The 26,626-nt window shown below is 38.9% G+C and overlaps 1 protein-coding gene across 1 annotated transcript; it reads right to left on the minus strand.

Moving 5' to 3' along the window:
- Positions 1-365: 365 nt before the first annotated feature.
- Positions 366-26,626, minus strand: MRPS35 (mitochondrial ribosomal protein S35). Its single transcript, XM_074589727.1, has 8 exons — positions 26,162-26,626; positions 24,111-24,145; positions 22,728-22,895; positions 22,263-22,323; positions 17,716-17,855; positions 14,010-14,119; positions 12,184-12,253; positions 366-857 (listed from the first exon to the last, which is right to left on the minus strand). The coding sequence occupies exons 1-8, from the start codon at positions 26,304-26,306 to the stop codon at positions 579-581; spliced, it is 1,008 nt and encodes a 335-aa protein (XP_074445828.1). The 5' UTR covers positions 26,307-26,626; the 3' UTR covers positions 366-578.

A 26,626-nucleotide genomic window follows, 5' to 3' on the forward strand; every position in this document is an offset into this window, starting at 1 on the left:
TTTACACAGGGTATTTTTTAGCTCTTATGATGACAACTGAGAGCCTCACACTGCTCAGCGTGCTTCAACACCTCTCCAAAAGTTAAGCTACTCAGGCAACATTATCTTTATTTTACAGATAGGGAATGCAGATAGAGAAAAATCTGAGTGACATTTGAAAAGCATTTAGAAAGTTTAGAGCTCTTAACTTTCAGACTCTTCATTAATACAACTCAGAGCGTAAGTCATTTCATTATTTTTGACATTGCTGCTCTAAGTTATATGCCAAAAGAAGTTGTGTGAGGAGCCAGAATGGGATTAAGCAGAGAACTGAACCAGGATCTCCCAGGCTAAGAAAGCAGAGAATAGAATGTTCAGGTCACCAATATGACTCAAAATACACTTTATTCAAAGAACAAGATTCATGGACAGGAAAATTACATTTACAAGAAAATCCAGCAGTAAAGAAAAATCTGATTACTATTTAAATTAATTCATCAAGTTTCATATTTTTGGTTAAGGTTGTGAATAATTATACATCCATATCAGAGAAATATTAACATAGTAGTTTAATATTTCTGTACCTGCAGAGTCTGCTCTCATGGTAATGCTTGTATATTCAGTAGTTTCTTCACGGATTCCTTATACTGAGACATGTTATATTCTGTTTCACCTTCATTTTTAAGTGCAATTACAGAGTTTCTGTAATTCTTAACTACTTCAGATGCAAGAAGTTCTTCCTTAGTTACATTACTAACATTCTCTGAGGCTTTTATTCGAAGTAGTGTATCCAGCATATTTTTCTGAGAGCGGCTATTTTCCCAGATATACTCTTCCATGTCTTCCTCACTCTTCTCACTCTCCCACATCTCAGTTTTCTGAAAGAAGATATATATAATCTTAAAAAACTACTTGAGACTGAAACAAAGCTACAATAATTTGAAGAAACTTCTATCTCATACCAATTACCTTTAAAAATTACTTTCCTCATGGAAGATACTTCCCCTCCTCTAAAACCCATGGCTTGTAACTTAAGCCTCAAACAGAGTTTAAAAGGTACCAGTATGCCATACATTTTCTGTGTAGAATGCATTTCTTTCCTCCCACTTACCAAGTTCTTTATGTATCTGGCAGATATAACTAGATGAGTCAAAATGGGAAGAAAAGCTTATGTACTATACATAATGAATAACAAAAAACCTTGTCAAAATAGTAATTTTAAATAAACCTAAATGCTCAAGCTTTGGAAGTAGTCACCTAGCTATTATGTCCCTAGCATATGATTTTAGTGTGCTTACATTGGCTATAGGACGCAAAGTGAGACAGCTCACACCAAGTGACCTATGATGAGAGACAGCAATCCTCCACCATTTGGGAAATGTTTTAATTATGACTCATAAGGAAAAGGACAACCAATTAATCCGTTTCATTTTCCTGCAAAACAAATTGTTCCTCAAAAGACTCTCTATCCACAAGGTGTCAGTTTTTACCTAATTGCTGTTGCAAGATTAGACAGGATCAAAACTTCAACACAGACAGAAGACATCATCCCTGTGCATGTAAATACTTGGCTTGTGCAGTTTTCTTTATAAATTTTGTATTTGAATATTTCTCCAATTCAGCACACCTTCCTCTAGCTTCACAGACTGTTTAAGGGATATTTTGAATCTTACAACCTGCTATTTTTGTGTATTTAATTTTTATTGTACTTTTGTAAATCTATATGCTTCGTAGATATATTTGTATTTTTAGATAGAATTTATATTTATTTATATATTTATAATTATTTAGTACTTTACTGATGTAAACAATACATTGCATCCTTATATTATTTCAACTATATAAGAATCACAATTTGAAGTATTTTTGGCTGTGATACTTTTCTCACAAGTGTTGTAGAAGTCTTGTCTAAATAAAACTTGTATTTCTCTGGGAGTAAGTTCAAAAAGACATTATAGTAAAGCATTTACATCATGCGGATTTTTATTTTTTTTTCCTAAATCCCTTGCCAGAAAGAGATCTTCAGTAAACTTTTAGCTATGCTATGCAGAATCCGAATAAACCTGGCATTTATGAGAGGGTTAGGGGTTTTCTGGGGGTTGTTATTTTTGTGGGGGGCAGGGGGTGGTAATGGTGGTGGTGTGGTGTTGGTGTTTTCTGTTCGTTTATTTTACTGTATTCTGTCCACTAGGCAACAAGGTTGCTGCAGTCAAACTACAATATTTAATAACCTTTATTTAAGTCCAAGATTCTCCCCCCAACTCTGTATGCTTAAGTTTCTCTATCTGAATTTAAAAATACTTTGACAAATGCTGCATCCTGCACCTGGTAAATGGAATCGCTTGTCTTTTAAATCTCTGAGTCCAAATGTTTAGTCAGAAACAGTGATTAACATTGCTAAAAGGCTCATATGACTGACATTAAAACCTGGGTACAATACAAACACAGAAGTAAAAGAACCTCATTCAATTTCTAGGGAGGGTGGAAAAAAAAAAAAAAAGGACATTCTGTAACCCATATTGCTAAAACAGTAGCGGAACAGGTGGGTATAGTAAAGTATTCCTTGAATGTTTGAAAAATACTGCAATTCAATGTGGAGACTTACATAGTTTTAAATGAACACCACCATCCTGTTTTACAAATCCCTTGTTTATCTGCATAATGGCTATCCAAGACATTTTTTTTCCTAAACTCCAAAAGAATTTTAAAGCAAAAGCTTCTCTCACAGGTATAAAGTTTCTCAAGAGTAAGGGAATATGGGTATCATTCCTGGTCACTCCCTGGACCAAACTAACGTTTGAAGTTCAAACAGAAGATCTCTGTGAGACTTTTAAACACCTTTAAGTTATAGCAGAAACAATAAGAACTAATTACAGTTATTACATTTATTTCTTCAGGAAAATCCTTCTCTGCGTTTAACAGGATTTCAGAGATGCACACTAATAAACAGATTAAGATTTCCCTATCTCTTTTGAGCTATACAGAGCAATAAGATTTTACAGGAGGCCAAAAAACTGTTAAGTATTTCTTTCTTGGAATCCTTCCCAGCAGAATAGTGTGTCAAAATGGATTTTAAAATAAAATCTGACTTCTGGGTGGGAGGGAGGCAGGAAGGGAGATCTGACAGTAGGGAGAGATTTCAAAATCCATTCCTCAGTCCTACTACAAGAAGCCAGTATACGTTGCTGCAATGTTGGTGGCCATGCCTCAAAATGAAAAGTTATCCTACTGTACACAGGTCCAGACATACATCACAAACAGGAAACTGAACAGAAACCAGATTTTTGCAAACTGACTATACCGAGTGAAACTTAAATACCTTTCCAGACAGATTTATTGCAAGAGAAAAAGTGAATCTGGAATTTTATTTTCATTTGAAAAAGCATCCTGGGTAGACAAGCACCCATGAACTCCGAATACTGGAAATGATACAAGTATCATAGCCTCAGTTTAAAGTGTTATAAAGAACACTAATGAGACAATGAATGAAACTTCAAAAATTAGGTCTTCATCACTCATAGGTTTTGTTAGCTGATTATTTTTGTCCCCTGCAAATTTAAAATGTTAGTAAACACTGCAGTAAGAGTCTTACAAACAAGAATAAAACTGTGAAAACTGGAATATGTGTGGCATTGTGTAACATTTTTTTAGAATCCCCACTTAGTGAACGAGGTTAAAAATCAAGAATGTTTGTTTCCTCAGTGAATTCACTGGAAATGACTGCTTCATTCTATCACACCTGAAACACAATCGCAGTAAGTACTAAGCAGCCTGGCTGAAGATGCACTCAGATGATAATTTCAACTGTTGCTCTTACCAAAACTTCCAAGAAGAACCAAAAAGGAAAAAAAAAAAAAAAAAAAAAGAAAAAATCACCAGAAAGCAACTTTTCATATAAAGTCAAAGCACATAAGCCAATTACTAAAGAGGCACAAAAGAGTGAGTGTTTTGTTACACCTCCCAATGCAAATATTTAGAATTATCTTTTTATTGCTATAAGCAGAATAAGGATTTGTTTCTAAACAAATCTTTTATGTGACTGTTTAAGCCAGTATTTTGGGAGGTTTATAAGCCTTTACAATGCTTGATCCGAAGTGCTGACACAGTATAAATACTAAAATAGTACTTTGGCCAGTGAAATTGCTTTTTACATACAAGTCATTAACAAAAAGCTTCAATTTATATTGTACCCTTAAAAAAGGTATATATTCAATATATATTGTACCCAGAAAAAAAGAAAGCATTTCACCAGCATGTTTCTTTGATTTTTTTTCCAGTTTAACCTTCATAATTTTGCTGTCACAGCCAGGATTAGAATTGTCATTTGTCTGGTGTTTCTTTTAGGGAAGACATTTTAACTAAAATTTGTAAGTGGCACACAAAAGTCTTCAAGGTAACTAAAAACATGAATCATGTTAGTCAATTTTCTTGTCAATGGTTTGAACAGTCAAAAAATTTATTGTTGTTTAGCAAAGACCAAGTATTTTAGTGGGAGTTTTTTGGAGGGGAAGGAAAGTTTCCTAAATTGTGAGTCAAATTTCAAACTCTGCATAGCTTGGAATAAGTACATTTATATCATAGTACTGCACTGAAATAAAAAATACCCTGTGTGGTACAACAATCACAGATTTTCAGGTAATAAATGACAGCTATGCTAGCATGTTCCAAATTATCGCGTACCTTCAAGACAAAGAGGAGCTGCCAAAACAATTACTTACTCATCTCTTTGGATATATTACACCTTTGAACTGTACTATTTAATTAGCAACTTAAAAAGAAATATCAATATCAATTCAGAAATAGAAAAACATATTTGTATCTGATGAGATTGGATATAAAAAATTTTAATTGCTTAGTGATGCAGAATAGGTTAAAATACATTCTTCTGAATGAGCAGAACATTATTTTCTAGGACACAGCAATGGCACAGGGCAGATAAGACCACTAGAGCACAAAGGAAAGTCAAGAGAAAGACTGTGAGGACTACACATTACGCTAAGGTACAGATGTAAGACAGTAAAGAACAAGCAGAGAAGAAAGAACAGAACTTTGTCTCAAAAAATAATATAGATGTAAGAGATACTCTCATAATTGATACTCACAGGCTTAATCTCTGGTTCTGTCACTAACTTAAGAGTCCTCAGCAGTCACCATCATCTAGATCACCTCTTTAAAAATGAGGACACCACCTAATTTCTGTGGGCTGATGTGGCTGCATTTATTTTCTGGAAAATCCAGGCTTCTGAAAGGGTCATTTGAAAGGTATTTATCTAACTCTGTTTTCTGAATGCCGATCAGGTAAGATTCTGACTTCATCAACAAAGATCATTGATATTGAGGGTCCTAATCTTTTATGAATTTCTGTTCATTGTGTTAATATCTATGCCCCATGAGATTTCAGTTCACTCCAACATTTAGACCAAAAAAATAAACAGCTGTAATAATTATATTTATGCATTAAAAAGGAGCCTTGCTTCTCCAGCAACTAGAAATGTAGGGCTTAAACACATAGGGCTAAAACACAAGGTATTGCAAAAAGCCTACTACAGTCTGAAATAGCACAAAACCAATTTTTAATTCAACCTTTTGCCTGAGCGTTCATCCTTTGTGGTTCCAAGCACAAGGTACAAAAAAGCTTAACTTCAGAGAAAGTTTATTAGATTTAATATCTACCATGCCACTTAGCTTTATCTTTTCTGAATCACCTTAATAACAATAGGTCTTTCAGGTTGTTAGATTTTGAGCACAGGTGAGTGCACAATGAAATGTAATACATACTTCAAAACAAAGTATATATTACAACATTTAGAGACCACCCTTACTTCAGCCTCAGTTTGCGTTACTTAAACCATATATAATGACATACTGAGAAAGAACACTATTGTAGGAAGGGCACAATTACATCACACTTAGTTATTCTAAGATCTCAAAGTCAGGAGATTTTCACTAAGCAGTCTTCAGTTACACTAAATGGTGCCCGGAGCTCTAAGTCTGTATCTCCCAGGTACATGTTCTAATCACAAGTCTATGGCCATCCTTTTCAGGTCATTCACTCTTGAATTTTCTTCTGCCCAGGGAGAGAGCTTCAGCAAGACTTAGGAGTGTCTCCCTCCACCTCCCATTTTAATCCTACAGCCCATGGGTCATAACATCCTGAGTGTTCAGAACATGAAGTTAAAGCACACTTTTGAGAACATGAAGTTAAACCATACTTTTGAAATCCAAGTTGCCAGACACCTCCTCAAGTTTCAAAAGTGGACTCATATCTTTTCACATATTTTAGGCTAAATTACAAGGTAAATTCCTACTATGAAAACTGCAAAATTCCACTAAGTTCTACTGGCATGACCTGAAGTGATAAAAATTACACCTACTTGCAATTACTTGAAGTGACTGTAGATGAGAAAAAGTCAATATAATTGAAGTGCTAACTGAAGTTTAGAGAAAAGCTATACAATGTATTTTAGGATTATCACCAATGGTTATGTAAAAATATTTATTCAGCTGCATGCATACACAGAATCTCCACCCCACCAGTGCCTTGCAGTTGGATGCTCTACTGAAAAATTCATATAAAAGCAATGAGAGACACTTTCCTTACATTCAAACTACACAGCTTTGGTGTTCATAGATAAATTTTAGCTAAGCCTCTAGTTTCACAGTGTCTGTCTATTCTGCAGGTTTTTTCCTTCACTCGCCTTTCTGCTTCAACTTCCCTGTACTTTCATTTCAAGTATCATTAACTTCTACAATCCAAGCACATTGCAAACAGATGCACCCAGAAGACCCTTTGGCTATTGCTGTATATATTCAGTAGTCACTTTTCATTTATCTCTAATTCTATATTCCTCCTTCCTTACTGCTCTTTTTAAGCCTCGATCTATTTTATCAGACTCCTGCAACCACACTACATGAAAAAGCAAAACAGTTTTCAAAAGTGCATACAGCATTACTTTATTGTTATTCTTAGTATATCAGACTAGACCGTATACTGCAAGAAATACACTGCAGAATAGAAAATGCAAGGGCAACTTTTCACTAATCATATTTCAAGATCTCAGCTGTGTAATGCAGAATGATATCCACCGCTGTCTATCATCTTGCATTTGTGTATGTTGAAAATCACACAGAATTGGACCAAGCAAAATTGCTGCACATTTTGTAGTCCTGACTACTTTAAAATAACTGGGAGTTATTTCCTCCTCATTCTATCTTTTTCAGATTCCCCTCCTTCACAATGACTATGAAAGTTTTGCCTTACTGGAAAATTAACTTCCTGCTCCACTTGTTTCTCCTTCCTGCTTTCAACTCATAACAGAACTTTACTTTTTAGTGATAAACGATTAATTCAAACCAAGTGTGAAGAAAGTAGTTTATGATCTTTTTAACCACGTGAGGGCAGCAAACACTCTTTAAAAACCACTTAATACCATAAAAATACATTCAGTTTTTAGAGCTGCTGTTACATGATAGTGCTTCTTGAACGCTGTAAAGGTAGCAGAAATACAACTGACTAAGCTGCTGTTTAACAAATACCTAATTTTTCTCACCCTTTCATTGATTAATTCAATCCTGGTGCAATCCTAGGGGGTAATTTGAAAGGAATCACAGAAAAAGGCCAAAGAAGGTAAGTTCAGTTCTCGCCAAAGGTGGTGCAAGTCAGATATCTACTGAATGCATTCTGAAAGCTAATAAAACACAGATATTTTATTAATAAAACCTGAAAAATACTAGAAATGAAGCAAAAGATCTCCAAGTATTTCAAAATAATAAAATAAATTAACATCCTTAAGTTTTAAAATCTTAATGTTTTAAAGATAACTGAATTCACGTGCCTGACATCTATCTGCATTTATCAAAACTAAGCTGCCAAATGCATCAGTCTGGGATCTCAAGGTACACTTCTTGCTTCTTATGCATCTCTAAGTAGCAGACTACAACTAAATAGAGCTCTTATTACGTTTAGGCACACCCTAATTAATACCACTCCCACCATTCAGACCCATCTCAAGAAACAGCACAGTCTTCCTGAGCAACTACTATCAATCCACCGATATGCTGCCAATATTCTGAACAGCTTCCCATTGTTGTTGTGCTTTACCATGTTTTTCATTTGAACTTGTGATAACAGAGGGTGGATCAAGAATCAGAAGATGAATTCACATTTTTCCTCTCTCTTCCTTCACTTCTCTATTCAAACAAACAAGCAAGATTTTTTTTTTTTTGCCAGAAGATAACAAGCACTATAGATTCCCTTTGTCAAAATGAAGGGTAGCATTATCCACTATGGGAATGCATTCTAGAAGAGGAAAGAAAATCATCACATTTGTTTCTTCAAAATTAAGGAGGTTTCTTTAAATACAGATCAAATATCAACTGGTAATACTACAGTATGTTTTGGTAAATTCTAACACAATCCTGAAAATGGCCTGAGCGCCCTCAGCTTTTGGAGGATTTTGCATGGTCAAGTCCATTGATGGCATTTCTGTGTGAACATGAGAAGACAGGAAAGAGAGGACAATTTCAGATGCAATACTATTGTTAACTACCAATCAATGTACCCCAGGTTATGTAGCCCAAAAGGCTTCTCAGTAGTATCCAAGTAGTAGTATCCCACTTCTACAAGTAATCAAATAGCTTTAGCTACTCTCTCCATTCCAAAGCCACCTTCGTCAGCTTCTTCATCTTTACTCTTTATTCTGACCATCTGTCAACAATCTGGTGATTCTTTTCCTCTGTCCTTCCCCCAGCATGGAAACTCTGTTTCTTCTGCTAACACTCACAAAACTAAAACAAAACAGATACTCATTTAGTCCTTCCACACACACAAAAAAAAAAAATCAGGTAAAATTGCTTCTTCCTTTCAATTCCTTCACTTTTTCTTATTTCCCCATGCTTTCAAAAAAGGGAGCTCCCTCACACATGTGATTACAAAAACCACTTCTCGGAAAGCTTTTCTACACCAGGTTCAATCCTCCAACATATCTTCAAAGCCTCTCACAATTTGGCTAGCCTGTCTTCTTGCATCATCTATTGAGTGCTAGCAGGTCAGAGAAGACAAAAGTGCTAGTTTCAGTGCACTAACCCATCAGTATGCTTCCCTCACTTTGGCTGCGGTACCTCTCAGAAACCAGTTTGCCAGATTTGATTTGGATAACTTTTTATTAATTTATTTAAATGCAAACAAGTTCTCTTCCCCACATCACAATCCAAGAAAAATAAAAATCTATTCTTAAAAATATACTTGAGGCAGAGGAATACCTGTATCAGTTGCTGGTAATCTTCCCCTCTATTTTATCTGCCCAATTGTTGCATATTTCAACTGTAACTCCATTGCAACAAGGATTCTTGCAAACTAATTCCACCTGAGCCCTCTAATTGCAAGAGCAATAGAATTACCAAGCTGTGGATGCCCTGAGTTTTTATTGAAGCCAGGACTGGAAGAGCATACAAGAAAATTTGTAACATAGATACTACTGTTGACGTAGTGATAAATTCTGTCTTCTAAGCATGTATACAGAGACAGATGAGCCAGAAGTGAACTCTCTGTGCTCATTACCTTAAGAATAACTTTCTGCTGGAAATGCATCTCTACACAATGGAGCTTCCTAGCACATATCCAATAAAAACACAAAGAACAGTCATTCTTTTAAAAAGCTTTCAGATTCCTAAGCTATTTGGATGCTCCAGTTCACAACCGTAATAAAAGAATTATGCATCACTGGCAATTAAAATATAATTACACTTCAAATTACATTTCCTGATTTATATCTGCATACAGTTTTTCATCTTATATATTCACAGGCTTGCTGGTATACTAAATTCAGTAATACAGTTATTAACATAAGTTATAGAGTTATGCCATGTTTGGAGACATAGTAGGCAAAAACGCTGAGGGCAAAATTTATATGCAGCCGGCTTTCCCTTCACTTAGAACGAATGGAACGCTGCCCTCATCTTTGTATTGAATTCCATCACACACACACGAAAACACAGTATGGCACTACTCTGCTGGAAAAGTCATCAAATCTTGCAATTAGTTCTGTAAACAGGATTGATGCTACTGTCTATGTGAAAGGCCAGTCCCCATCCATCCCCCTCCAACTTCGTACAAATTGAAGTAATCCATGCGTTGTTTCCTTATGGTTTACAAAACTTATCCAAACTATCTTTCAGCGAGTTATTAAAAGGCATTACCACTGATCATGGAAAAAAAAAACCAAACACAAAACAAAACATGTCACACAAAATAAAAAACCATGTCTCAGGAGACCATTAATTTTTCATGGAAATCAAAGACAATTACAAGTGATTGATGAACTCATCAAATATTAACATGGAAGCTGAAAGGTAATAAAAGGGCAAGGGACTTGTGCATATTCAATACACACTGAAGACTCACGTAGCAATATCGTATAACCCTGCCTTCCATCACTAAGTAATGCTAGAGCAAAGGACAGATGTGGTGTTTGACTGGAATTAATAAAGTGAGCAGTGTCTAGCTCTCTTGTCATTGCTTAATACTGGAAACCGATCTGTCATTAATTTAAGATTTGTAATGCAATGTAATGCTGTTGGGAAGAAAAATATCTGTGTGTACAAAGCACTTGAAATCTAAAGAAAATCTAAAGAAATGTAAGGTAAATGTCAGTATAATCTAAATTTAATTTGATGCACTCTACAACTACAAAATTTACCCTTCAAGGCAACTTCCAGTGAAAGGGAAATACAGGTCATCATCATTGTTATGTCTTTTTATACCATCACTGCAATGATCAAAATCAAGAGCACTGAAATTCATAAAAATGCTAAATATGGAGATTTAATTTAATACTATAGAACAACTGAAAACAGTAAGTGTGAATTTTGGTAGCTAACCAACTACAACTTATTTAAAAGAGGACATCTATGGAAGTATAGTGATGATGATGCTTTCACCATCTGTCTCAATGTGACTAATAACATTGAACAAAGTTAAGTTATTCAAAACATAACTATGGGTTTTCAACAAGAATTTAATTTCAGACTGCTAGCTCATTTTCTGTAAAAAACAGCTATAAAATTGTTGAAGGCAATACTTATAACCAGTATGATTAAACACAAAAATACAGGAGACAAGGCTGAAGAATTCTCTCTAAAAGAAAGATCCGTGGTCTAAAGATACCTTATGATATTTAGAGGACTACTTAAGAACTGTAGTAAATTATCAATAAATTGGAATAGTATCTTTCATACATTTACACTGGATATTTCACATGTATAAGAAACTGGGAAGAATTCCAAATACGCCATATCCTGAACAATTACGAAGAAGTTTACATTATACTTGCTTTGGTAGAAATATTTATCCAAAGAGTTACAATAATTTTATATATTTCTCAGGACACTAACTCTGATGTAATGAAATCCTAAAACTAACAGAAAGTGGGGAGGATGTCCCTTTCCTTAACAAAAGCAGCCTAAGTCCTCACTTCTTCCAGATTGAGGCAAGATGTGTGAGAAAGCATTTAAGAAGCAGGATACTTCCAAATTACAGCCATGGTTTACCACAGCCCAGGAAGAGCCCAAGAGAAGACAGATTCTAAGTAACAGATAAGAGTTTGGAATCAGGCAAAATGTAGATACTGTGCTGTATGTTAGTTTTCATAGCTTTATAGCCAGTAACACACCCCTCTGCTGTTTTGGAATAGACTTGCTTTCATCTTTCAACATGGTCACTGTTAAAAATGCATAGATAACAGGTGATAATCACAGTGTACACCATTTCTCTGAATGCACACAATTCATATTTGCATAGGCAACCCAGCATGCTGCCAAACTAAAAGTACATTTAGGAATCCCGAGAATTAAGGTGTTTTCTGCTAGGATCAGGGTCAATTTTAGGCTCATCACTGTGCGAAACAAAGTATTGGCAAAGAATCTCTTATGAAGGTCAAAAACTAGAGAACTTCTGAAAAGAGGCAAACTATGTATACAAACAGACTAGCACTTGTGAAGTTAAAAAAATGCACTCAAAGTTGACTGAGGAATAGGATTCAAACATAAGCAACTTACCTTGGCTGAATTTGAAGAAAAGTGAGGTAGAAGAGGGAAAGAATCTAAGATGATTTACTTTAAGCTGCGCACAGTCATGGAACTTTATATAAGTTACGAGAGAGCACATTAGCACGTGTGTGTTAGCATAAGTTATTCACAGTTGCTTACCCAAGATTCATGGTACAAAACTGTGAGGAGGTGTATCCCATAATCGTAGTTCTGTCTTCTCAGCGGACACCTGAAAATTCAGAAACAAAGTTAGTCTTTTTGAAATCAAGCCACTGTAATATTCGTTTGAATAAGATGTTAAACTTACCATCAAAATTTCTAATGTAGGGAATCTTATGCAAATGTGCGTTTGATTTACACAATCAAGAATAACATCACAAAAGCATGAGTACTAAGAACATGGAAGAATGGGCATCTGCAAGCCAGTAGGAAAGGGTACATAAGGCAAGAATTTACAGATCTTCATGAAACATGAAAAACTTCTTTGCCCTCTGCGCCAAAGTGGAATCCAACATAATTTAGTCTGAACTCGCTCAAAACCTTATTTTTTTTCCCCAGACTTGAAGAGAGGAGGATGACTGGTAAAAACAGCCATGAAATACAGTGCAGAAAAGATGACGTAGCCAACAATTTAACGTGAAAAGTTTACATCAATATAGCTGTAAGTCAAAACATGATCACCAGTAAAATTTGTTGGGATAAGACACAGTCCTGCAGAAACAGAGCATTTCTTAAAACTAGTCATCAAAACCTTCTGCTGAGAATTTAATGACATTAATCTCTTTCTCATGCTATCACCCATAACCTCTTTCTGACACCTCTTTCTCAAGCTTGCCTCTTCCTGCAGGCTCCTTCACCCCCCTTTTTGATGCAGAACGGATTGAATCATGTGAGACTACATCTAAGACACCCTAAAAGCACTCATTTGAATGACTATGGACTATGACTATTCTAGCAAATAAACTTTAAAAACAACTCAAGCTTTTGACTTGTATTTCTTTCACAGTGAAAGAGCCTTAGTTTAAAACTAATCTAAATACCAGCCTGGAAAACCCTGTATTAAGGAAATGGGTATCACTCAGAGCTTAGGCCTTAGAATTTACTAAAAATAAAGCGAAATATCAACAGACACATTAAGAGTTTCTTCTAGAGCACAGCATGAGACAATTCACAAATGCTCTAGAGGGTAAACTCCTTTCAGCTGTCCTAACGTTTTAGCCACCAAATAAGTCTTGCTAGGAAAATGAAAACCGTTAGTAGCACAAGTGGTCCCAGTAAAGTACTCAGATTTCCAAGTCTAGTTGAAAAAGATACACACGCTTTCATCCATTTTTTAATTTATTTTACATAGAAATAAAAAAGTATTTCCTACCGAAGGACAGGAAATTTAAGAGGGGAAAATGAATTCTAATAAAAACATGCAAACAGAAAAGACTACCAATAATGTTTTTCCTACTACTGAAAGCAGCTGTGAATTAAAGCATATTGCGAATTTTTGAATACATACGTATTCTCTTTAACTTTTCAGAATTCAACACGGAAAACACGTTTCTCCCATGCAGCCTTCTGAACATAACTGTAAAAAAACTACAGTGATCTGTATCTACAACATCAAAACATTGAGAAATGTCTGGACACCTATGTCCCCACTTTTCGTGCCTGAAACTCTTGAAGTCATTGTTAAAACTAACAGAACCCATTTGGGAAACGTGACAGCTACTTCAAAATACCAACTGAGACTTCTAAATACAGAGCTTCAATATCTAGCAATATTTAACAAGTATTAGGTTTGACGTTATGCGATTTGTCCATTACAGTTTTAATAGTTAATAACAGGAGTACTTGTATGTTTATCTTAAGTAATATTTTAGCCTTAAAAATACAATAATTTACTTAGACAATAATTGATGCTACTTGAAGACACCCAGCCATTTCTATACTGTTACCATTGATACAGGTGTTTTTTTTCCTTCTTGTAACCGTACCTGTCCGTTGTAATGGTGAGCATATCTGTATCCTTACAGTACCGCTCACCTACAAGTTTAATGAGCTTCTTCTTTGCATGGTCATCCAAATTCAGGTTGGAAAGTTTAACCTTCAAGTACAAGAGAAAACACCTTTAATTACTTGGATAAATCCAATCTCTGCACCCTGAAAATATTTTGAGATAGTTAGGCATATCTTTTAATCAAGAATTAAAAGGATAGCTATTAAGTATGCATTTGCAGAATTTCTCCTGACTGTCTCACATGTCAGAAGTCTTAACGCAGGCAAGTATAATCTGAATATTCAAAAAATAAATTTCTTTTCATCCAAATACCAGAGGGGCCAGGGGAGACTATTTCTACTCAAATTTTTTTCAGAAGAAAAATGAGTTGTCAGTTTAGATTGAGGCTGTATTTCATATTCACGTGTACTTCATATGCAAAACCGAATACTATTTTAGATTATTTTTTTTTTAAATACAGATCAGTAAGTTTAATACAGAGATATATCAAAGATATTTATGACAAGCATCCAAAAGAGGAGGAAAGATATCAGTTCAAGAGATACCAAACCAGAATTCTCAGTCATCACTGGGAGACTAATAGAACTGTGCAAAGATGCACACAGATAACAATATAATGGACCAGAACCGTCTGACCTCACATAATTGATCAAACAATAGTGTGAATGGCTTGTCTTCTGTTCCAATACCAGAAAACCCACAAACATAAGATATACAACAAATAACTAGTATTTACTTAAAAAAACAACAGTAAGAAGTTAGTCTAAGGCTAGTTTCTATACGCAATAACAAGTATGAAAAGTAAAGCAAGCTGATTTTAGCTATCTGTTTACACAACGGCTGTGAACCTTAGCAGTCTAAAGATATATGGTGTTAAAAACATAAGTTCCTATTAAGTGAGAGTTGCTGAGAAATATTAAAAACATGAAGACATAATAGTAGTCTCCAACTAATTTGTCCATCGTTTTTTTCCTCTATATTCTTTCTACTGTGTCATTGCTGTACTAAAGAACCGTTAAAAAAAACAAACCAAGAAACCCCCATCATAAGAACTAACAAAAGTTGAAGGACTAAAAGAAATTAGAAGTTCCAGTAAATACCATGAAAAAAAATGCTACCTGAAAAGAAACCTTACTACTAAAAATAGAAAACTGAAGTACTAAACCTAGATATGACAAGGGAGGAGACAACAGGGTTTCAATACTGAAACTTTTAATTTTGAAAAAAACCTTTAACATTCACTACTCCAGAGATTATATGAAAAATGTTTCCTGTTTAAGGAATTACATGCTTACTTATACTCATGCGTGTAATACTGGTGAGCAGGAGCTCACCTAGCTTTGTTCCCTAGCTCACATGTCGCCAAGTCTAATTCTAACAGACCTACTAGGTGCATCCACTCTTTAAGGTAATGGTCAAGCTGCAAGAAAAGAGCTCTATTTTTAGCGGGGCCTAAACCCACCATGAACAATCACTTTTGAAGGCACTATACGTCCAAGGTCCCTATGCACACAGCAACCCCTTCTAAGGGTCTGTCAGCTTGCGTTCAGGGCTACCTTGCATACACTGCCCTTCCATACATTGCAGTCACATAGCCCTGAATCAGTGGTGACAAGAAAAGAACCTACGAGAAGGTGGGTGTACCCCAGCTTTACTGAGAGGCTGCATCTAAGCTGAGGCACTCAGCCTCAGTCTCTGCCTCAGCCACAGCACAGCGATGCCAGAGCCCAGCCATGGCCCACACTGACCCACATCCTTGGCTTCACCTACTGCATCGCTATGGCTTGGCTTGACAATCACCAGACCACTGATGATCTTAGTTACTGTCACCAGACCTAACCCTGATCCACTGACTTGTCTTCCCCCTTCGACCTCAACCTTGCCTTATCATTATAAACTTGTCAGGTGATTAACGACTGTTGAATGGGCAAGGTTACTGTTACCACACCTGCCCTGCTCACTTTGCTCAGGTAGTAGCTGCACCCTTTTTGGGGAGGTCACTGCCCCTGCCTGCCTTACTGCCCCTGGATCATCTGCCCTGACAGAACAGCCTACCCTCACCACTGCCTGGCAACACTCACCCAAATTGATGAGAAACACCTTTTTGCAAAACGCACTTTCTTAACATTGTCTTTCTCTAACATTCACAGAAAAAAAGAACACTCCGAACTCTAAAAGATTTCAGACACAACCCACTGGCAAGCATACAGCTGCTACTGCAGGTAAGCACTTTATGACCATGACTATCTAAAACTTAATGGGATACTCCAGGCCAGATGTCCAGCATTAGCTTGCTTTAACTAACAATGCAAACCAACTTCATTGAGTAGTACTTTTTGCTCTGTCTTAAAAGGATGGCATTATCGTAGTTGTATCACGCTGCCTTCATACAGTGTGATCAAATGAAACTTACTGTTAAAAGAGCTATGATTTTATTCCACAACTTGCTTTTCTTATAAAAACTGAAAAGCTATCTAGTCTGCTGCCTATATTACCGGATCACAAAAAAATATGTTGTTCTTATTGATCCAAAGCCACTTTGAAGTGACAAATGGCTATTTGCTTCAAAATGGGACAGCAATCGAACCACTTATAATTCTTAGCTGGAACGCTGCAAACTATTTTAAGTTGAATTTTAGAAAAGTTAGAGCTCCAAAAAGAACAGCAGTCGATTTAAAAAAAAAAGTCTCATTTTACATCCTATAGTACTATGTTGGCTGGCACAGTGTGGACAATTCCACTTGGGAAAAGACTAGGATAAATTTAATGACCAGAAATACTGGCATTAGGCTACAAGGGATGAAAAATTACTATCTCCAGTACAATACCTGGTAGAAAAAAAGGCATATTTTTTTCATTAAGATTTAAAAGGTTTAACTTTTATACAATATTTAAAAATGGAAATCTTATCATGAAGATCCACCAGAGAGTTTTATCACAGCCTGTAACATAGCACACAGCGAGGAGATTCAAGGCTTTTTGTCTGAGCAGCTGAGGTCTTCCCTCTGCCTGTGACACCATGCCCAGCACTGACTTGCAAATGTCAGTATTACTCCATCCAAGACAACTAAATATAGGAGGCAAGGGGGAGCCCAATGCGCGCGTCCTCCACGCACATTCACAACCCAGCATGAAGTCAGGGGCTTCTATTCTCACAGATACACTCCATTTCCTTTCATTTCTAATGCATACAAATTTGTGTAAACCTGCTCTGGACCATGGATCTGGATTAGGAAACAAAAGACTAAACTTTAGTATGCAATGACTACAAGGGGGTGGCGAAGTTACTGCTAACAGTGGTGTGAACTGGCTTCTTAATAGCACTGCAGTCATATGACCTATCTTTCAATACTTATGCATTTCTAGGGTCTATAAATTAGCAATGAGAGTCTAACCAAGACACTGAGTACAAAGGCACTTACAGCCTTTTCTATAAGTAGATTCTTCAGAAGGTATACTATTTTGTTTGTATCAGAGCTTAGTTTTCATTTATAAATACATACCCGTAACCTTACAACCTCAGTTTTAACATGCTGTGATATACTTAAAGAAATCCACTGCTTTTTATTCAGACATTCAGTAAACCATTTCCTTACAACACATCATACTTGCACACATTTTGTAACGAAAGCCAAGCATTTGGGTTTTTGAAACAAAGACTGTTTACCAAAAATACTACTTACTTTTAAAGTCACCACTCTCGCTTTGGGATTACGAATAGATGTCCCTGAAGAAACATAATCTACTGTTTCAATTTCAATAGGAAAATGCTGTTCACATTTCTCATCACTGTCCAAAGCACTTGGCCATTCAGTGCAGAAATCTGTATAATAAAGAGAAAGCACTCCAAGTAATATCTGGTGGTTTGTGTTTTGGGTTGTTTTTTGTTGTTTTGGTTTTTTTTCCAAATTTATTGCAATGTATCTTTCTATACAACCTAAGTACTATTTATAGAAACCATATTCATTTAGGTAATGGCAGGGTCTCTGCTAGCCTTGCTCCATATTTCAATGTCTTTTTTGTATTGGGTTCCCCAAAACAGGATACAGTACTCCAGATGCAGCCTCACAATTGCCAAACAGAATCACAGAATGGTCTGGGCTGGAAGGGTCCTTCAAACTTAGTCCAACCACCTTGCCATGGGCATAGCCATCTTTCATTAGGTCACACTGCTCAAAGCACCATCTAACCTCATCTTGAATACATTCAATGATGGGGTACCCACAACTTCTCTGGGCAAGCTCTTCCAGTGTTTCACCACCCTCATCATAAAAAATGTCTTCCTTACGTCCAATCTAAATATCTACCCTTTTCCAGTTTAAAATCGCTGTCCCCTGTCCTGTCACTACAGGCCTTGGTAAAAAGTCTCTCCCTGACTTTCTTATAAGCCCCCTTTACATACTGAAAGGTGACAGTAAGGTGCCCCTGGAGCCTTCTCTTCTCCAGGCTGAACAACCCCAACTTTACCAGCCTTTCCTCACAGAAGAGGCGTTCCAGCCCTCTGGTCAGTTGTGTGGTCCTCCTCTAACAGGTCCATGTCTTTCTTAAACTGGGGACCCCAGAACTGGATGCAATACTCAATAGGAGGAAAGTAATTCTTTTCCTGAATGTGGCAGCCACACTCTTAATACAACCCGGTATGCAGTTAGCTTTCCTGGCCACAAGGGCACACTGCTGACTCACATTCAACTTTCAAATACCCACCTGGCTCCACACGGCCTTTTCTGCAAAGCTCCTTTCTAGCTGTTTGCCCCTCCGACCCCATGCTTGCAGTACTGCACGGGTTATTCCACCCCAGACAAAGGACTTTGCAGTTGCCTTTGTTTAACTTCATGAGGGTCCTTGCAGTGGATTTTTTTTCCTGCCTGTTGACACCCCTCTGAATGGCAGCTCTGCTCCCCAGTATATCACTTGTTCCCCCACAATTCATTATTACCTGAAGACCTGCTGAGGTTGTGCTCTCTACCATTATCCAGGTTGTTATATAGCATGTTTTTGTGTGCTTGGAAATGGCCTCCAGAAAGTTTTGCTTCATAATCTTCCAGGGAATGCAGTGAGGCTAACTGACATGCAGTTCCCTGCATCTTCTTTCTTACCCTTCTTAAAGATGGTCAGGCAAAAATCTCCTGCTACTCCCAGGCACTCTTTAGCTGCTTCCACTTTCTGCATACTTCCTTTTTGCATCTGAGGACACTCAGGAGTTCCCTGCACACCCATGCTGTCCTTCTGACACACCTGCTCAACATTCTGCACAATGGAGTGCACCACTCTTGCTCTTTTAAGGAGGCTGAACTTAAACATCCACCAGCTGTCATGGGCCACCTTGCTCCCCAGGATAGTCTCCCATGACTTCGGCCAAGCAGATTCCTCAATAAATCAAAATCACTCTCCTGAAGTCCAGACTGTAGTTCCACTGTCTGTCTTGCTCACTTCTCTCAGGATTTTAAACACCAGTTTCACGATCACTTACCAAGGATTCCCCTAACCTTCACATTCTTGACCGGTTCTTCCTTGTTTCTGAACAACAAATCCAACAGAGCATGTCTCCTAGTCAACTCATTGATCACCTGCGTCAAGAAATTGCCTTTGATACACTACTTTGCCTTCCTCACTTCTCTGAAGATCTCAAACTCCATGATCTTCTTTCACAGCCAAGGCTGCCAGCAACCTTGACCTCTCCAAACAGTTCTTCCATACTTGCAAGTAGCACGTGCAACACAGCACCTTCCATAGACAGTCTGTCATAGAATCATAGAATCTTCATGGTTGGAAAGGACCTTTGACATCATTGAGTCCAACCAAACAACCTACAATCTCTGCCACTAGAGCATGCCCTGAAGTGCCACATCTAGAAGTTTCTTAAACACCTCTAGGGATGGTGACTCAACCATCTCCCTGGGCAGGCTGTTCCAGTGCCTGACCACTCTTTCAGTAAAGTAATTCTTCCTAATATCTAACGTAAACCTCCCCTGCCACAACTTCAGACCATTTCCTCTGGTCCTGTCATTATTCACTTGGGAGAAGAGGCCAACACCCACCTCTCTACAGCCTCCTTTCAGGTAGTTGTAGAGGGCAATGAGATCTCCCCTCAGCCTCCTCTTCTCCAAGCTAAACATGCCCAGCTCCCTCAGCCTCTCCTCATATGACCTGGTCTCCAGACGCCTCACCAGCCTGGTAGCTCTCCTCTGGACCCGCTCCAGCACTTCAATGTTCCTCTTGTACAGAGGGGCCCAGAACTGAACACAGCACTCGAGGTGAGGCCTCACCACTGCTGAGTACAGAGGCACGATCGCCTCCCTACTCCTCCTGGCCACGTTGTTCCTGATACAAGCCAGAATGCTGTTGGCCACCTTGGCATACTGCTGGCTCATGTTAAGGTGGCCGTCCACCAGCACCCCCAGGTCCTTTTCTGCTGGGCAGCTTTTCTAGCCACTCTTCCCCAAGCCTGTAGCGTTGCTTGGGGTTGTTGTGACCGCAGTGCAGGACCTGGCACTTGGCCTTATTAAACCTCATACAGTTGTCCTTGGCCCATTGATCCAGCCTGTGCAGGTCCCTCTGTAGAGCCTTCCTACCCTCAAGCAGATCAACACTCCCACCTAGCTTGGAGTCATCTGCAAACTCACTGAGGGTGCACTCAATCCCCTCATCCAGATCATTGATAAAGATATTAAACAAAAGTGGCCCCAAAACTGAGCCCTGAGGGACACCACTGGTGACCGGCCGCCAAGAGGATTTCACCCCATTAATCACAACTCTCTGGGCACGGCCATCCAGCCAGTTTTTAACCCAGCGAAGAGTACACTTGTCTATGCCATGATTCGCCAGCTTCTCCAGGACAGCGCTGTGGGGGACGGTGTCAAAGGCCTTACCACAGTCCAGATAGACAACGTCCGCAGCCTTCCCTGCATCCAGAAGGCGGGTCACATGGTCATAGAAAGAGATCAGGTTGGTTAAGCAGGACTTCCCTTTCCTAAACCCATGCTGGCTGGCCCTGATCCCTTGGCTGCCCTGCACTTGCCGTGAGAGCTCACTCAAGACGATCCTCTCCGTGACCCTTCCTGGTACCAAGGTCAGGCTGACAGGCCTGCAGTTTCCCAGATCCCCCTTCCGACCCTTTTTGTAGATGGGCATCACATTAGCCACCCTCCAGTCATCTGGTACCTCCCCTGTTGACCAAGACTGTTGATAAATGATGGAGAGAGGCTTGGTGAGCTCTCCCGCCAGCTCCCTGAGTACTCTTGGGTGAATCCCATCTGGCCCCATAGACTTATGTACGTCTAGGTGCAGAAGCAGATCACTGACTACTTCCTCCTGGATTATGGGTGGGTTGTTCTGCTCTCCATTCTTATCTTCCAGCTCAGGAGGCTGAACACCCTGGGGATAGCTGGTCTGACTATTGAAGACGGAGGCAAAGAAGGCATTAAGTATCTCAGCCTTCTCCTCATCATTAGTTGCAACTTTCCCCCCTGCATCCAGTAAGGGATGGAGATTCTTCCTGGCTCTCTTTTTGTTGATGTATTTATAGAAACTTTTTTTGTTGTCCTTAATGTTAGTGGCCAAGTTGAGCTCCAGCTGGGCTTTTGCCGTCCTGATTTTCTCTCTGTATAACCTAATAAGATCTCTGTATTCCTCCTGAGTTGCCTGTCCCTTCTTCCAAAGGTGGTAAACCCTCCTTTTATTCTTAAGTCCCATCAGAAGTTCCTTATTCATCCAGATTGGCCATTTTCCCCGCCCTTTAGACTTGCAACACTTGGTCTTCATTAGACACTGTTTCTCCCCAGCAGACCTTGCTCTCAGATGGTTTAATTAATTAATAGCATTTTTTTGAAAAAAATCATGCAGAAATGGCTACTGATGGAACCCTGGTTTGATCACAGATAATCTTCTGAGAACTGAGTCACATTCATCACTCATCTTTCTTAAGACACTAAACTATGAATTCTCCAGTACAAGCAGGGCCTAATGGAAAGGTAAAATTAAAGTCTTACCAGTGTGCTGAAAACCTCCTAAGGCATATCTCCCTACCACCCGTATGACTCAATGCAGCAACAAGAAAGTATACAATAATAGCCAAGGCCTGAAAAATAACCAGCTTCAGAGGTGGACTATGTCTCACTTCCTACTTCATCACACATAGTTACATTTTGCATTTCCTTAAAACTCCAAGAGAGATGGTTTTTAAAAACAGCAAAAATGAAAAAACAAACCCAAAAAACAAAACCCCCCTCACCTTTAAGAGCTGCACAGTGTTTCTTGATTGCAGGAGGAGTAAGATGCAAAAAATTGGGAATCTGAAACAGACATATTAAGAGTTACCAAAATAACAGCTTTTTGTCTGTTCATAAATAAAGTGGCATTACTGAAATCTGATTACACTTTTAACATGTTACAGTAGTACAATATGCTTAATAAAATATTCAGATAAGAAGACTCTTCTCAAGTCTGATTCAGCAAAAGACTTAAGTTAGTCCCATTACAAAAGTCATAGGCAAGATAATCCTAAAAATAGTCTCCTGATTTTGTTTATTTGCTACTAACATATGTATTTGTTACCACTTGATTTAGAAATTAAATAGAGTATTATCCTATTCAATAATAGAAAACAGTACCCAATATAAATATTCCAATCAAAGCAGTGCACTCTTAGTGAATAATAATTTTAAAAGGTACCACAAACCCACAGCATGTGTCTTACCTTCATAAGTTCTAAGTTGCCTTCTTTTGGTGGAGGTACGCCTCTCTTCACTGGGTAACCCATTCGAATTGGGAGAGGCACAGAGGCAGGTTTAAACACAGCTGCTGTGGGATAAACACTGCTCCAGTCCTGATCAACAGCCATCCTCTCAGTTCTGGGAGGTGCATGCTAATAAATTGAAAATTATAAAAGTTGAATGGGAGATACACTGTTTTGCAAGACAAAGCTGGAGCAACACACAAAACAAGTTATTTCAGGAATAAATTCCCACAGCTAGAAATTTCAAGACACTTTTACATCAAAAGTTAGCGCTCATTTATAAAGGAATTTTTAAAAGATAGCCTCTCAAAGCTTGAGTAGCAGGCCTTTCCTAATCTTCAATTGCATTTGGTTTCAGAAATACTTAGAAAGAAGAACTTACCACCTTCTTGTGTTGTGATAAATCAGCATGGGGAGTAAGGGGAATCAAAGCAGTAATTAATTGCAATCTATTTCCTAAAGTGCCTAAGCATTTGGTGGGGGGCAAGAAAATGAGTTTTAAAATTCTGGAATTCTGAAAGTCTGGACAAGTTCATATTAAAAGAAATAGACATTAATAATTCTGAAATAACTTCCTATATAAATTCCAGTATAAGATGTATTACTATATTGCAGAAATAGCATACATCCTCCAATAACTAACCAAGGTTTCAGTCAAATGCTCTTAAATAAAAGCCCAAAACCAACAACTCACTGTTTCTTTCCCCAAAACCTTAATTTTCAATTTAGAAGGGTAAAAGGCAAATGGATATACGCAGTCAGCTGGTCTGGCTGCTTTGGTGTATCATTAAATCTGCTCTTAGAAGTTAAACAAAAATTTAATACATGCCAGGTTCACTATTACTACTTGCCTTTAAAAATCATAACACACAATACACTACTTTGAAATTTGCATGTAGAATAAAGAAAAATTTCAGTGATTAAATGGTTAGATACCAGTTTTCATTCTGCTGTGCCAAGAACAATTTCACTTACGCACAACATCAGATTTTTTAATTACACCAGAAAGCAACCACTACAAATCCTGTAAAGGCATAGTGAAAACATTAAAATGCCTGGTTTTATTTTAAAAGCGACTTTAAGTTACTTTTCAGACCTGCAGTACATAGTGTGAATATTAGCTTGCTGTTAGCTTGCTATTGCTAATGTTTTTGTCTTTATGAGAATACAGACTGAAAACAGCTGGGACATTAAAGAAGCTAGATGCTGGTTTGGGAATAGTCACAGTGGATTGTTTCACCAGGTTTTGTCTGCAGAAGGGGTTCCTCTACAAACTGTTAAGACATATAGCTTAGAAAACTTTTTCAAACACCTGTGAGTTAATCAAATAGTTTCAGTACTTACAAACTGTGGTGTTCTCCCTCTTCTCCTTGTTGAAGCTGAAAGAAAAAGAAATATTTTCAATACAAACTATTAAGTGGTTTTATGGAAAAAAAACAATGCAGCATAGTCCTGTAGGCTTTTTTTCCTTTTACAAAGACAATCTTAAACTAGTACTTCCCAGTCTTTATGTGGAAGAAGGGAAAGGTCAGATACTCACACTGCAGACTGCTCATTTATTTTTTGAGACTTAAGACAAAAACAAGCTTGGAAGCCATTTCACCTATGTCTAACCTAGAAACATGTTAACAATAATTTAGTCGTTACATGCCTAAATGCATTTTTCTATCATCATTTAGTCCTGATGCGGGGGGGGTGGGGGGGGGAAGAGATGAGCAAAAGTAGACTTTTGCCTTTGTTACTGTGCTCCTTTTCTCTTTCCCACATGGCTATTAAATCACAAATCACTCTCCACCAGCAGTACAAGACAGCTAAAGTTAACAATTCACTATTACCAAAAGAAGAATCCCATGGCTCCATACCTTCCTTCTGACAGCACATCTTCAACACCCTGTTCTGTGCCACTCTCAAGCTCATCCAAACTCTGTATTCAAAGTTAGCACATCAAACTGTTTTCCACCTTGAGCTGGGGAAACAAACTGATGGGTTTGCTATTTTACCATGTTTATCTCGCAGTCCCAGAGAAGATACAACAGAAAGTGAAAGCTTTTACTCCCTTTTAGCATGCCTGAGACAGCATTTGGCTCAATATTTTAGTCCACTGACTTCAGTTGGAAGTGTGGTGAGGAACTCGTAGGCATGCATGAAGATACCAAATACCACTAGATTTTCAATCTAAATGGAGATCTGCACTTTCTTGTCTTTGTTTCCTCGCTCTCCTCAAACTCTAATTTCATCACTTTCACAACCCACCCCCCCAAAAAAAAAAAACCCAAAACCAATGTGGCCTTTGAACTGTCAGACATAGGAAAGTGAATCTGATGACATCTGTTTTCAAGTGTCTGTTTGAGCTTGGGAGGGGGGGCGAGTTGTTTGTTTGTTTTTTAATTGTTGCCACATTATGATGAAGTATGCATATAGCAGAAAACACTGAATGGGATTTAGGAGTGGATGTTTGGGTTCTATTTGCCTCATTCATTTGTTTTACAAACCTACCCTCCATAAAACTTGAAAAAACTTTTGAATTTCACAGTTCCTTTGTTTTCCTTATCTTTTATGGATCCAATTCTGTTCTTCCTCCTCTTGCTATGTAAAAATTTAAACCGAAGAATACGTATCAGGCTCTGCAACAGCATTCTTTCATCCCTCGATCTGCCATTTTTGTGGTACTTTCAAAAACGCATCTGTACTTTCAAAAACAAATATCTGTAATTTCAGGTCAGGACACCTTTTTTACTCCTGCCACGGGAGGAGTAAAATCTGCTGCAATATCAGACATCACTTGAAGTCCCTTTCAGCAACCTAGCCCGTTCCTGAACCCGTAGATGAGAAATGCCCACCCAGCCTTCGGAATAACATTGGTCCAAGCCCGACCAACAGTTTCTGTTTGCACTTGGAACTGCCTGAACAGCTCAGCTTGAGGCCAGGCACAACATAAAATGTTTAATATGAGTGCATGACATCAAATGTTTAACATGAGCGCAGAGCCCGTTGGAAATGACAAAATTTTCATTTGGAATACCTAAAACCAGGCAATGCACGTCAAGTCTGCTGTACCACGGTAAACCTGAGCTGAAAATCTCTCTAGCAAACACCAATTTGCTCGCTTCTTTACTACTCACAGTATTTACAATGCTAAAATCTGTATCCTCCACCGTAAAGACTGACTTTATTATTATTACCAAAAGCTCTGCAGCAAACAGCCACAAAACAAAACGTTTTTCAGAGCCGCTTGCAGCCGGGAAGGGAGAACGTACATGGGCCTGAGCTCCTGTCCGCCCCCAGGGTCCCGCCAGCCGGGAGGCAGGGGCAGCCCGAGCCCTGAGCCCCCCTGCCCCCGGGCGGCTGCACGCCTGCCCCCGCCACCACCGCAGAGCGGGCCAGGCCTCTCTCACCTTCCCTCTGCTGGCCTTCCACCGCAGGCACGGAGGAGTAAGCCACGGCCCCGAAGAAAGGCGCCACCACGACCCTGCCGCAGCACCGGGAGAGCACGGCCCAGTAACCCGCACCGCCCAGCGCCACCCCGCCGACAGGCGCCATCTTCCCAGCCCGCCCGCGCGCGCGTAGCCTCCCCCCCTCACACAGCCTCCCGGCGGGACGGCAGCCGGCTCGGGCCAAGCCAGTTGGAAAGGCGAAGGGTCGCGACTCCCCGCCCACAAGCGAGAGGGGAGGTGCGGGGCCGACGGAGGGGCCCAGGGCGGGACAAAACCCCGGCGGTGATCTTACCGCCCCCGGGGAGAGGGGCGGAGGGCGAGGGAGGGGCGGAGCAGAGAGAGGCGAGCGGCGCAGGGTCGTGCCTCAGAAAGTGCCTTGCGGCTGCGCCCTGATGCCGCCATTTTAGCGTCTGTGGCTCTTGTGTG

The sequence above is a fragment of the Larus michahellis genome, chromosome 1, assembly GCF_964199755.1.
Source record: "Larus michahellis chromosome 1, bLarMic1.1, whole genome shotgun sequence".
Taxonomy (NCBI): domain Eukaryota; kingdom Metazoa; phylum Chordata; class Aves; order Charadriiformes; family Laridae; genus Larus; species Larus michahellis.

What these genes read in the sequence shown, in the direction of transcription:
- MRPS35 (XM_074589727.1), bottom strand. Translation starts at nt 26,306, where the DNA reads ATGGCGCCTGTCGGCGGGGTGGCGCTGGGCGGTGCGGGTTACTGGGCC. An exon ending in GGAAGGCCAGCAGAGGGAAG is followed by an intron (nt 24,146 to 26,161) that starts GTGAGAGAGGCC and finishes TTTTTCTTTCAG; the next exon opens with CTTCAACAAGGAGAAGAGGG. An exon ending in CGAGAGTGGTGACTTTAAAA is followed by an intron (nt 14,120 to 17,715) that starts GTAAGTAGTATT and finishes TTGTACTTGAAG; the next exon opens with GTTAAACTTTCCAACCTGAA.